The following is a 14,043-nucleotide window of genomic DNA, read 5'->3' as shown; positions in this document are numbered from 1 at the left end:
TATCTGCACGTCACAAAAATGAGTAGTTGAAGTAATATCTTTGTAAAGTGCTACAGAAAAGAAGAAGTGGATTTTCTTGCTAGAAGATGCGACTTATTGCATAGTTGGAAAAAATTATTTGGAAGAGTTTCTGTGAAGATGAGCTCAGAAAAGATGTGAAGCGCCTTGTTTGTCTTTTATGGTTAACAAGTCGTTGTACTTGAGAGTTGCAGATGTGTTGTGACATGGAATGTCGAAGTGTCAGAGTTGTGAATAGTTGAAGCGCACATGTGGTTTATTTTGTGCTGTTTATAGAAGTGTGAGTCACAGTGTCTGCTGAGTGGCCAGCAAGGACCTCACGACACCCTCACCGCCGCAGTCGTACCAACAGCCGTCTGCACGTGAGTACTGGGTTCCTCACGGTCGCTCACATTACAAACGAAGTATAAAGAAAATACGAGAGAAAAGATAGAATCACTGCCACACGTTGAAACATTGTACTGGGTGTACCGATAGCCGACATTGAAGCCTTCCTCATCTTTCTATGAAATGTTTTGAAGTTCCTGTTAGGATTCTGATTTCCTCTGCATCACTCGTCCCGTATCCTCAAACAGCTTATCCATACCCTCTCAAGGCTCGTTTGACGATACGCCACTTGTCGCTTCCGAGAACGTACGCCACTGGAGGCTTGAGGAATAGCTTATCGCGGATAGAAGACCACCTACTCGTCACGGTGTGTCCTGTCTGTCTGCCGATAAGACGTTACTTCACAGATGAAACCCTATTCTCTATCCCATCTTGCCCAAAGAATGGAACACGGAGTGCCCTAGTCCTTCCTGGTTGCACGTAGTATGTTACCTTTGACCTGTTTTCTGTCTTCCCAATGAGTTAAGGGAAATTTTCCAAGTTGTCTTGAAATTTATTTTCACCATAGAATGTACTTCATCAGTAAACGAAGGGTAACTGTTAGAAAAGTTCTTCCATTGCATAAATGTTTACAGTATGAATTAAAGCGTAGCAATACACTTCACGATGATAAAATAATCCTGTCTTTGACATGAGAGACAATCAGATAAGTATTTTAAGTGGAGTTTGACAATCTGTTGGTTCATAATGTTTTTAGTGAAATAAAAATGATTATTCATAATTAATTGAACGTAGTTTTTTTCACTACTACATTTTAATGTGTTTTTTTTTCATTGTGACTGGTTTTAGTTTGTTAATTCGTTGTAACTGCGCTGTACGAATGGAATTAATCCCTATTAATAACACACAAAATTAATGCATGTGTGCACTAACATGTACTTTCACTAACAGACGGTTACCTTTCAATACAGCGAGTATTAGAATGAACTTTCGGAGAGATTTAAGCTGAATGTCAGCCACTAATTCCCATTATCAGGTGTTTTGTCGATATTATTGTCTTGAAACTTACTGAGAAATAGAAATTTCATATCGGACGGAGATTATAATCTCGTGTTTGTCTTTTACCGGAAACGAACTACGACGTGAGCCATTTTAACATGCCACATGAACCATCTATAAGCTTAAATCTATCAGAACGCCTCTTCCAAAATAAACAATGGCCCTAAGCTTAGTATTGCTGATTGAGGATCTCTGGGACAAAGAGGAGACAGATGCAACTTTAGGCTTGGTTCCAAACCGGGACAGCAGATTTTACACTGAACTGAATTTAATCAAAATTCTTTATGGGCAACGATGATGCATTCGAGACGTTAGTGCTGTTCGTATGATGCTGGTTAGAAAAGTAAAGCGATTAGTCAGCTTCAAAAAGAAATCATGAAATCGAAAGGATTCACAGAGTTATTAAGGCACTGATACACACTAATTTAATCTAAGCAGTTTGTTCCATCGGTACACTTATCTGTCGGTTCTGGCATAAAAGAAATCTGGATCTAGGTCTAGAAGCCAGTCAATAACAGCTTCTGGACGTCGCTATTGATTCTGAAATGGCGATCGGTCCTAGGAGACGAAAATCCCTTGCTGTCTGGAGGGTATTGCAATGCTGTTCACAGGAAACGTTGCACCAAATAAGGCTGTATACGATCGGACGTTGTCGTGCAACACATTTAGAAAACAATATCGGGTCGTGTTTCTGAATCACTTTCTGCAACTGTACCAGCTTGGCACACTAAGTGCCAGCATTCACGACCTCTACATGGATGAAGAAGTCAACCGGCAGAACATCCTACGAATCCCAAAATACTTTCTTCGCTGATTCTGTTGTGTTAAACTTGCTATGGGGAGTAGGAAGGTGGAAGGGGGAAAATGACTTCATGGCATTGAATTGAAATTTTCTTCGTAACGGGCGTTACATTTGTTATGTATGAGGCGGAACTATGGGCCTCATGGAAAAAGGGTGACCCGGTTCAGTCACGCGAGGTGTGGCCATTAATTGCACGCGTTGATGACGTAGGATCAATGTACTTGACGGGATGTATCTGGAACATCTTAGGTGATTAGAAAGTTAGTAGACAGGAATACAATTAAACACCTAGCTTTAATTCAGCATCAACGGTGAACGTCGATCTTGACTTTGTACAGTAATATTTACAAGTGCAGTTATAGACTGAACTGCGAATACTTCTTTACAATTCTGATTGCTTCACAATCAATTGTCAGTGCATAAACTGTCTGGCGCCTGGCTAGGTCGTAGCTACTGACTTAGCTGAAGGCTATGCTAACTAGCGTCTCTGCAAATGAGATCTCTGAAGCTATAACAAGAGAACCATTCCTATTAAAGTAGGCTGCAGAACTGGCCAGTGCGCTAGCTTGTCTCGTAAGAGCCGGCGGCGCTCGGTCTGCTAGCGTCGACAGTGGCGACTCCAGGGTCCGATGTGTACTGGCGGACCGCGGCCGATCTGAAGCCTACAACCTAGCAAGTGTGGTGCCTTGCGGTGACACCGCAACATTTGTCCCGTGTGATAATATGGTACAGGAATGGAACACCCTGTGACTGATATCGGGTTAGCTACTGGAGAGACAATCCCATTCATTCGGCTTCATACTCGCCTGACAGTCGGGGCGGTGCCCAGCGAGAACACGCTTTCCGGTCGGTCAGTTGTGCTGTGCACGATATCCGCTACACTGCCAGTGGAAACGTTAAGCCTGTGTTGTGCTTGGTCTCTCTGATCTTTGCTCGTCTCACACGCCCGTTCTGTCTTTTTCAAATACCTAGTAACAAAACCACACCTGTTTTCGCAACACTGCACCCGCCCTGAAGATTTCACTAATTGGCATTGAAGTTTCCTTTAAACACGAAAACCTTGTTACATATCTCACTTCCCAATGACCAGCGAAGACATACCTGGAGACGCTCCAAACAGCCATACGGCCCGACAACCACGACTGATGGCCTGGGGTACTTTCTTTTCATACCAGGTTCGCTTGTTCATCATCCGAGGAACCCTTACAGCACAGCGGTACGTCGACGATGTTCTACACACTGTTTTATTGCCCTTTGTGGCAAGCCATCCTGGACTTGTATTTCAGTAAGACAAAGCCTGCCCGCACACGGCGATAATTTCTAGTGATTATCTTCGAACTTGCCAAACCCTACCTTGGTCAGCGAGATCGACAGATCGCTTTCCAATTGAGGACGTTTGGGGCATTAAGGGCAGGGCCCTCAAACCATCTCGGGATTTTGACGATCTATCGCGCCAATTGACCGGTACTTGACACGATATCCATTAGGAGGACATGCAACAATTTTATCAAACAATGCAAAGCCATATAACTGATTAGGTAAGGCCTAGACGCCGACCAACCCATTATTGACGTGCTCAACCTTTGGAGCTCTGCCTCTAGAATAAAATATCCAATTTTTCTGAAATTGTAATCATTTGTTTATACATGTACATCACATATACCGATTTCCGCCCTATTCGGATCATTCCTTTGTAGTGCGTCGTTTTTTCGTCTTTGAGTGTATGGCAGGTTTAACTTTGATATTTAAACGTGTCCAGGATGGTGGAGCAGACTGGACTGCTACTCGTGAGGAACGGAGTTCAAATCGATGTTCCATCTGTCTGACGTTACCATTGGTTAAGTTAGTGTACTTAAGACGAATGCTGTTATTTGCCCATCGACATGGCCCCAGCAGATTTCGTTACCTGTCTTTGTTGAGCAAAAGTTTTCGTCTCATTCCCAGTGCGGCAAAAGCTTTCTGATTTAACGCTACTTCAGTAGCGTGGATGATTGTGTTATCACGCATCTTCTTATTAGGTATCGTGTAGCTGTGTTTACCCCGTTACAGACTTTTCCATTTTGGATATGTTATGAGGTGGTCATTGGGAATTGAATCCGGGACTACTGCATCATTAGCGGCAATGCCATCCGCTGAACAACGGTGGTCGACATAAAATGACGTCGACGTCGACGAGACACTAAACTTAATTTCGATTTCCAATTACGAAACTGGCCTGTGAGACAGAGTCCAATGGCTTACTCGATGGAACGTTGCCTGCGAAATACAAACATGTTGCTTAGAATCAGATCTAGGCAGCTATTTTCACCTCCCAGGAACGTTCAAGACCAATGTTACTTGAAAATGGGAACCAGGGTCTAAAACATGTGGTGTGTCGGACAAAATCGAAGCGATTGTGACCGTTAGCTTGTAGTATCATCAACCCACCCCAAACGTACCTGTGATGTGCTTTAATAGTATGTGTGTTGCTTGTGGATCATTCCCAGCACGGCAAAAGCCTTCTGATTTAACGTTACTTCAGTAGCGTGTATGTTTGTGCTATCACGCATCTTCTTATTAGGTATCGTGTACCTATGTTTACTCCGTCACAGACTTTTCCATTTGGGATCTGTTATGAGGTGGTCATTGGGAATTGAACCCTGGACTACTGCATCACTAGCGGAAATACCAGCCGCTGAACCACGGAGATGAACACACGCGTGGTCGACAAGAAATGACGTCGGCGTCGATAAGACACTAAACTTAATTTCGCTTTCCAATTACGAAACTGGCCTGTGAGACAGAGTCCAATGGCTTACTCGATAGAACGTTGCCTGGGAAATGCAAACATGTCGCTTAGAATCTGAGAATCTGATCTAGGCAGCTGTTTTCACCTTCCAGGAAGGTTCAAGATCAATGTTACTTGAAAATGGGAACCAAGGGCCGAAAAATGTGGTGTGTAGGACAAAATCGAAGTGATTGTAACCGTTAGCTTTTAATATCATCAACCCACCCAGAACATACCTGTGATGTGCTTTAATAGTATGTATGTTACTTGTGGATTGAATTTCACTTATTCAAATGAACAATACTTGCTGTATTAGAATTACAATTGAGATACACACTGTTGCATTACATGTTGCATGACGTAGCGGCAGGAACTGTGCTCTTGGGTACTACGAACTCTGTATGACTGGGCAGACGCACAGGTAGAGTATCGGCGGCTGGTTGTGGACGGCTCGCAGTGGGAGCATGCCGCGTCCTCACTGCCGCTGCCTGTGTAAGTACTTTGTGGTTTTGTCGGTGGCCGGCAGCAGTGCTGTGGTGGCGCCGGCGTGCTGAGCGCCCTTCTGACGCTGTGCCCTCGTGTGCCACAGGTGTTCGTGATCACTCAGCTGCTGTACCAACTCAACATGACCATGGGCATCGCCGCGCCGCTCGCCGTCAGCTACATGGGCGAGGCCATCGTCTCCGTCCGCAGGATACAGGTGCGTCCGCCTTCCTCTCTCGAACACTGTGCGATAGTCAGAACCAAATAAAAATGTCGGGAAACTTGTTTTTTGAATTTATTTATTCAGAAGTATGGCTTAAACAGGCAGGGGAAGTAGTGTTGCCTTGTAAGACTTCTCAGGCTTTCGCCAGCCCTGTAATTGAACTTCAGTTTATCCATGGTGATTCAGCTGCCTCTACCTATGGGTTTTATGCAACCCGCAACACTTCCAAATACCACACACAAATGTTCATATTCTCTCACTCACTACTGCGCAAACTACTAATCCTGGAGAAAAAATGAACATGACCTTTACTAGGAAATTTTATGCAGTTAAATTCTGTACTTTGATACGTGTTTGCCAGAGGCTGTTTTCGAATTATTCAGGAAAAACGGATAAAAGTGACCTTGAAACGCGTTTTTGTTGAATAACTCGAAAACTGTGGTCTCCAGCTTAAACGTACGGCATTTGTTCTGTAGGACTAATACTTTGTGTGTATCTGCCAATAGAATATGAAAATCTCGCATGAGATTTTTGGAAGTGATGTGGGTTGCATGGAACCTATACACAAGGGCAGCTGAATCACCATGTACAAAATGTTTTGAGGATTGCGACTGTATTGTAAACATATGAAATAATTTCTATGCTTGAGGTACTTCTTATTAATATTTAACTAGTATGACTTTTTTCAGTAGCATGCTACCAACTTCAGGAGCACTCCAGGTACATGTACATTACATTTATCTGTGTGTGCCAGTGACGTTACGTGCCGGAATACAGTCCTTTACAGAAAGGTACATATATTTTAGTGTGTACATTAAGTGGTTTGTATGTTTAGATCATTTCTTTAGTGCATTCATTAACATTTCTGTTCCAAATTTAGTTGTTTAGTACACAGAGCACAGTGACAAAAACATCACAGCTTAACACTTTCACTTTCACTTTAAATCACTACAAAGAGTCTTAACAGCTAAGAAAAGCTAGTTTCCATCGCTAAGACAATAACATAACAGTAAGGATGAAACACTATTAATTTCGTAAAAAAGTTCTCCAAAGTTGAATGCTTATTTGATTGAAAATATTATCATTTAATAATAAAAGGTATTGGCTCTACCAAGTAATCATATAATCTAATCTGTGCTATGACATAAATGCAACTACATAAAAAATTTCATTTTGCTGTCTTAGCAATTGAAACTAGTTTTTCTTAGCAGTTAAGACTCGTTGGAACGATGCAAACATCTGTATATGAAAGTATTAAGATGTGATGTGTTTGTCACTGTGCTCTGTGTACTAGATAACTAAATTTCCAACAAAAATGTAAGTGGGTGCACTAATGAAATGATCTAAACATGCAAATAACTTAATACACACACTAAAACATACGTATTGTATATGCAGGATTGTACTTGGATACATAACTTCAGTTGTGCACACAGCAAATGAACCTCATCACACTTCAGATTGTAATGTAATGTAATTTACGTGTTCTTGGAATGCACCGATGATGACATCATGCAGACGAAACGGATTGTGCTGCATAAATATTGCTACAAGTGACTGATGCAGTAGATATTATTTCATAAACTGTAATTCTTCTCTTATTAAACGATGGCATTCACTTTTTGAGTGCTGCAGTCTCTTTATGAAATTACAAAAATTACTGTGGGGAAAAATAAGATGTATCCAAATGTGAAAAAAATGTTCCAACATACGACATAGTCTTGTACCTGGGAACAAATATTCTACTGAAATTTAAAAAGCATTTTAATCGGGAAGGTCTTCTCAGTACTGTATTTAATAAACTATCTTCTACATTATTACTCTACCATGCACCAACAATTAGTAAGTATCATCAAATTAATTAGATGTATAATCGAAAACCAATTACAAGTAAAATACATTTTGACATAGAAGTTATTGGAAACTAACACAAATTTTCACTTTTAAGACAGATAAAATTGTTAAGAGAGTAAACAAAATAAGTTCATTTGCAAATATCACATGTTCCATAATGAGACAGTTTAAGAGCAGAAAATGGTGCACGACTGATTAAGAATAGCTTAACCACACACATGTTACATAACTAGTTTTAAAAACATGTAGAATTTTGCTTGCCATAAAATTCTGTAAATGAGAAAGTGTCAATGTCTTCCAAATAGCTTTAACGTAGTATACAAAGTTAAATGTGTAGAACTCCAAAGATTTACAGATGCTGCAAAACACACAACGTTGTGTCTTTCAACAATAAAAACAGTAGAAAATGCCAGAATGTGCTAATGGTGGTCTCTAGTACTTATGCCTTCATGTGAGACTAAAATCGGTGACTAGTCTGTAACAACGTCCAGAAAAGTCTTGCTTCCCAGGTACATTATGTTCAATGTACAACACTCTTTAAATGTACGATACTCTCCCCTACACTGTTTTTCTATTCTGTTTACGTCGCTCCTAGTCGACTTAGTCGAGCGGTCAACAAGCATATGTACTCTCGACCATGAAGTATTTTCCAGTGGATAAAATCTTCTTGATTTATTAGACGAGTGACAGCTTTCACAGCTACAGCTTTCATAGCTACCGGACAGTTGATTATATATCGTCGATCAAGAAACAATACCGCGCGGCGATTAAATGCAAAAGCGCGCGAACCCATAACACATGTTTATCTCTTGTTACGTATCTCTCCGTTTCGGAAAGCAGTTCTTGGGTCAAGGCTTTTGTTGATGGAAATAGGTTTCAGAAGACGAAAGAGAGTGTTGGTCTCGAAAGTAGTGCATGAAACCGTGGATTTGATTTTTATAGTGTTTGGCTGTTGCCAGACATTACACCATTTGTCGTTCCTTTGACATCAGTCGCCTGGCGTTGCAATATAGCCAGGGTAGCCCGCAAACAGTCCATCTTCACTTCGCGTAAATAGGCTACAGTACCTTCACTTTCTTTTCTCAATATCAAATTAAAACATAATTCTTGCCACACTAACAAATCGAATTACTATTTTTCAGGCTTGTGGTAGGACGCCCACATTTCGTCACTGTAGTAGATTACGACCTGTTTAATACTTGGAAGGTTGTGGAAAAGGCTAAAAATTTGGTATATGTATTCCCGAATTTATTCTCCACCTGTAGGTAAGGTGCAGTTAAAAACTGTAGTAAGTGCGTGACATAAACAGTCTCAAACAGAAAAAATGTGTTTCTAATTTCGTCTCCCATAAAAATTCTAGGAAGTACAATAAATTTTAATGTATTTTTTCATTCTATCATTGCCAAACACTTTCACTATTATAAATCACCTGAAGGCTACGAATGAACAATGTTTTCAAGTTACTTTAAAAACTCATATGAATTTGCATGTCTGTGTAGATGGAGAGCGTGTTTCATGATACCAAATGAAGCTTTTTGCGCAACGAATCCCTTTCTCTTCGCTTGCGTTTTTCAGCCTGAAAGAAGTGAAATAATCTTTATAAATAGCAAATAAACTCAAATTCCAATAGCATTTCCAAAGTTCTTCCTCAGGACGTAAGCAGCAACTGCAAGGGAGGCGAAATTATTAACCTCCCCAGATTAATTGCAATGGCCACTACAGTAACATACGCTATACCATCGCCAATAGCAGTTATACGTCAAAAACTAGAACACACAGCTGCAATAGAGCCCAGTATTCGAACACAAATCAGTGTTCACACTAGGAATAGCAGGGTGTTAACCTGACTGTTGCACAAACTCACCTCAGTGTAAAAAGTAAATTCCCTCTTACACAGATGCTAAACTTGCTGCGCACAACAGACTCTCTCACCAAGGCAATGGAAAGTGGTCAAGCCACACATGTGCAACCTGCGAACACTAATTGCCAACTGTTGGAAGCAGAAATTCCTAGCTGGACGTAACTAGGAACAGGGCCGGAATTAGGGGCCCCCCTAACCTTATGCAGATAGTGACGCGAATAAGAATCACATACTTACGTTTAATATCAGACATTTATTCCAATACAAATGAAACAGACGCAACCTTTCTCATATCTCCATAACATAAGAAAAATGTATATATATCATAAGTTGTATTCAGATACAAATTTAGCCAGTACGGAGCAAACGGGGACAATGCATGAAAGAAACTTCGTCGAGAGTTGCCCTTCGACGACCAGGTATATGGCACCGTGGTCCATCGTCAAAATCTTCGCACATTCTCCCGCTTTCGCATGTCACATGAAAGGAATAATAAACACATACTGTACACACATAACACATCTTATGAAACTGTCCTCTTACCTGCATTGGACCGGCGATTACAGAAAATGAATGCCACTAACAATCTCGCCCAACAACAAGCTTCATTTACATTCCCACGGTATCAGCAACTGAGCAGAGTCAAGGATCACAATTAGCCGCAATCTGGAAAAAATCGGAAAAGTGAGTCTCGCGATATTGTTTTCAATGACGATGCATGAGATGTTTCCTGAGTACCAAGATTACAGGTGTGTGGATGTGATATGGATAATAGACAGTTCATGGCACTCTTTAAGTGCTGTTGTGACCAGACGAAACTACTTTCATCCGGCCATAACTCTGGTTTCTTTGATTACCCTGGGAAAGGCTCATGAACAAGAACACGTGAAATACTAGTTCACTTTGTTACGTAAGTGAATAAAAGATTTACTTAAGTTTGGCTGACTCCCTTGCCACAAGATTGATTGATAATTTAAAACTGTCATTGACTATCAAAGTACGAAATGTGACGTTTATGAAAGCACATTTCATCAGAAACATTAGTAACTGTCCTGTCCTACATGATGATGTTGACTGCTGTAGCAGAGGTCACGAATTGGATTGAGCTCTTGCATTCTTGACACTATATTGACCTCAGCGCATAGGCGCTGTTTTACTGAGAGAGGGGACGTGGTCTTCAAGAGTGGCACCCACTGCTTGTTGCGGAACCCTAGCTAATGTCTGCAGTATCGATTCACGTTGCGGACCTTAGTGTAACTCCGTGAAATCACAGTGTTAAGTCGGTCACTATTAACAAATGGGAGCGATGTAAATAAAAACGACACGTATCAGCTGATGTCGGTGACAGCTGCCTCTCCATATTTTAGGCCTGGAATGACCCTCCGGCTCTAATAACGTCAATTTTGACGGGATGTGAAACCTTAGCCTTCCTTCTCTGTATGTCCATCTTTTTAGAGATGGTTGCGGGTCTCGGCTGTTCGATACAGGATGTCAAATTAACCACCTTTCAGCCGTCTAGTTTCCAAACTTATTTTATTTGGCTACCAGTTTCAGCGTTTTACTACGCCATATTCAGGCCCCTGACCGGCGTGTAGCCGGCCGCGGTGGTCTCGCTGTTCTAGGCGCGCAGTCCGGAACCGTGGGACTGCTACGGTCGCAGGTTCGAATCCTGCCTCGGGCATGGATGTGTGTGATGTCCTTAGGTTAGTTAGGTTTAAGTAGTTCTAAGTTCTAGGGGACTGATAACCACAGCAGTTGAGTCCCATAGTGCTCAGAGCCATTTGAACCATTTTTTTGAACCGGCGTGTAAGAAGATTCTACCTCGGTTCCGATCAATACAGGTGCCAGCAATACTGGTATTAGTAGATTTTTGCTATAGCGACAACCCCAAACCAGTCGGCAGATGATAGTTGATTGGTGATATCTATACCAAAAATCTACTAATACCAGTATCGCTGGCCCCTGTTTTGATCGGAAGCGAGGTAGAATCTTCCTACACGCCAGTCAGGGGCCTAAATATGGCGTAGTAAAACGCTGAAACTGGTAGCCAAATAAAATAAGTTTGGAAACTTGACGGCTGAAAGGTATTTAATTTGACATCCTTAATCTTCCTTTCTTTGAAGACGAGATAACACGGCCGAAACCAGCCACAGCAATGAAAATACGTTGTCTGGCGTGCGCTTTGTTTATAAATCGGTGAGTTGTCAGAGTGTGACTAGGTGTGTTGTCTGAACGCAGGAGTTCCTGCTGAAGCCGGAGGTCCGCGAGGTGGGCCAGGACGAGAAGACGGCTCGCGGCGAGGCGACGCTGCACAGCGCCACCGCCTCCTGGGACGGCACCTGCAACGCGCTCCAGGGAGTGTCGATACGCGTGCAGCCGGGCCAGCTGTGCGCCGTCGTGGGACCCGTCGGCAGCGGCAAGGTACAGTACGTCTCTCTCACTGACGCTGCCGCTGACACTGCTGGCTTCATTACTCGGTTGGTTGCTTGGCGGTCAACGGTCCGTTTTCAGCCTCTCGTTCACTAGATAATCCCTCTGGAGTTACGGTTGTGACATCAGCCAGAAATCTGGTCGGACGGTGGTGACATCAGCTAGAAATCTGGTCGAACTGTGACAGTGTATTTTTTCTTTCTTTCGCTTACGCCATAGTCCCGCATCGACTGCAGGGTCGGCCTGGTTACAACGGATTTGGCAAGGTTAGTTTTAGGGGTGGCCAGATGCCCTTCCCGCCGCCACCCCATACCCCCAGGGATGGAATCAGTGTACCCCAGCTGTCTGCATCTAGTGGAAATCGTGAAATAGTGCGGACGTGTTTCAGATGTCTGCGACGCGTGTAACTGAGGCGGAAACTGGGAACCAGCCCGGTATTCACCTAGCGGATGTGGAAAACCGCCTAAAAGCCACATCCAGGCTGGACGGCACACCGGCCCTCGTCGTTAATCCGCTGGGCGGATTCGATCCGGGGCCGGCGCGCCTACCCGAGTCCAGGAAGCAGCGCGTTAGCGCTCTCGGCTACCCTGGCGGGTTCGAACTGTGACAGTGTATGGGAGTGGTCAAATCGAGGCATGGAGAGCAGAGATGGGAAATAATCGCGTGAGAGATAAAAGTATATGTCTACATTGCTACTTCTGGTAAAGAGTGAACCGGAACTCCTCTGCCAAACTTTCTGAGGTGGTAGTATGGATCAAAACAGGACAAAAGCGTCATGTAAACACTGAGAAAGCTCCTTCAGATCTCTCCGTATAGTGACATATGGTACATGTGTGCCACTAGCCTCTCGGAAGGAAGTGTGTCGTTTACATGGCTACGTCTTTTGGTTTCCTTATTGTGTTACAAATAAATCGGTACGTGAAACACTCCCACATACTTATTCCATTATATCATTCTGTTGTGCTTAACTGAAACGAGTGAAAGTCAGTTTTCGTGAGAGTAGCCAGTAGCTATCTGCTAATACAGTTTCATCTGCTCCTTCAGTTTTGCCAATTGCTTTAGGGAAAGTAAAAAGGCAGAAAAGCCTGGCTTGGTCTTCAGAGCTGGTACAATAGTAGACAAAAGAATTGGGTTGGCAGGTAAGAGGTCCGCATCTTTGATGGCTCCCCGCCCCTCTCCGTTCCCACCACAGGGGTAACGAAAGCGGCAGTCTAGGGCTGAAAGTATTACTATTCGGCTGGGGCTGGTGAGCATGGACCAATCTCTGGGTAACCCACGGATGGTGGAATCTGAAATAGTTAAAGTGCGAATTTTCAGTCATTTCATTGGAGTTTCTTTTGAAATCAGGGATAATCCTTTTATTTACCTTCGGAATAAATTTCATGTCAAGTTTCGATGTCATTTTTTTTAATTTGGCTAATAACATTGTGTGCATGAATCAACTGGGTTCTATGTGCGTGACAGAAAAAAAAGAGACTGGGTTTCCCAGTCCGGTATGGAAGTGTATTCATTATTTCTAGAACGCGATCCTATTCCCATTTTAATGTATGTGTGGAAGACTAAAGCGAAAGATTTATTGTTGAAATTAAACGACCTGTTCTATCCTCCTAATTAGTATGCTAAATATGAAAGATACTCTTCTGTTGCGCTTTTCTTTAAGTGAGTATCAGATGGCCTAAAGCAAAAAGAAAAGTTAAGATTAAATTAAAGTTCAAATGTAAAACAAAGTTAATGCTTAGAGGCACGAAGGTTGAAATCAAGTACAATAAGTATATACTGTACCTCCTCCATTCCACTGGATTAGTAAAAGTAGTCCAACCAGCCCACTGTAAAAGTATATGTAATACTCCGTCCTCCGTTCGACGGGAAAAGTAATCTAATTCAGTCTTCCATCAACCTCCACCATTTAAACGTAACTGTTCACACTCCCTTACCAAATCCAAACTTCCACTCAATGTGAACGTCCTTCACTCCACCAGTAAAACGAGTCTTCCACCATTCACCTGTTAAACGTGACCGTTTCAACATGAGCTCTAAAATGTACACCTTAAGAGGTATGAACACTTGTCCATCTTCGCTACGGTGAAACACATCTCTTCTATTGAAGAAGTGCTCACAACTCTTAAGGTACGCATTATAGATCCCTTGCTTACATGTTCTTTTTTTCTTGTGCTGGCCCATACACCTACGGGAGCGAAAATTCGTTCGCAGCCAGAACA

General features: G+C 42.5%; 1 protein-coding gene across 1 annotated transcript in view; it reads left to right on the top strand.

Moving 5' to 3' along the window:
- Nucleotides 1-14,043, top strand: part of LOC126236084 (ATP-binding cassette sub-family C member 4-like) — a 370,212-nt gene that overhangs the window by 204,645 nt on the left and 151,524 nt on the right. The window contains exons 8-9 of the mRNA XM_049945147.1: nt 5,563-5,673; nt 11,633-11,815. Coding sequence (XP_049801104.1) covers nt 5,563-5,673; nt 11,633-11,815 — 294 coding nt within the window. The remainder of the gene's footprint in view (nt 1-5,562; nt 5,674-11,632; nt 11,816-14,043) is intronic.

This window comes from Schistocerca nitens, chromosome 2, assembly GCF_023898315.1.
Source record: "Schistocerca nitens isolate TAMUIC-IGC-003100 chromosome 2, iqSchNite1.1, whole genome shotgun sequence".
Classification (NCBI taxonomy): Eukaryota; Metazoa; Arthropoda; class Insecta; order Orthoptera; family Acrididae; genus Schistocerca; species Schistocerca nitens.
Note: the sequence above shows the minus strand (reverse complement) of the source record. Positions and strands in the feature narration are given on the sequence as shown.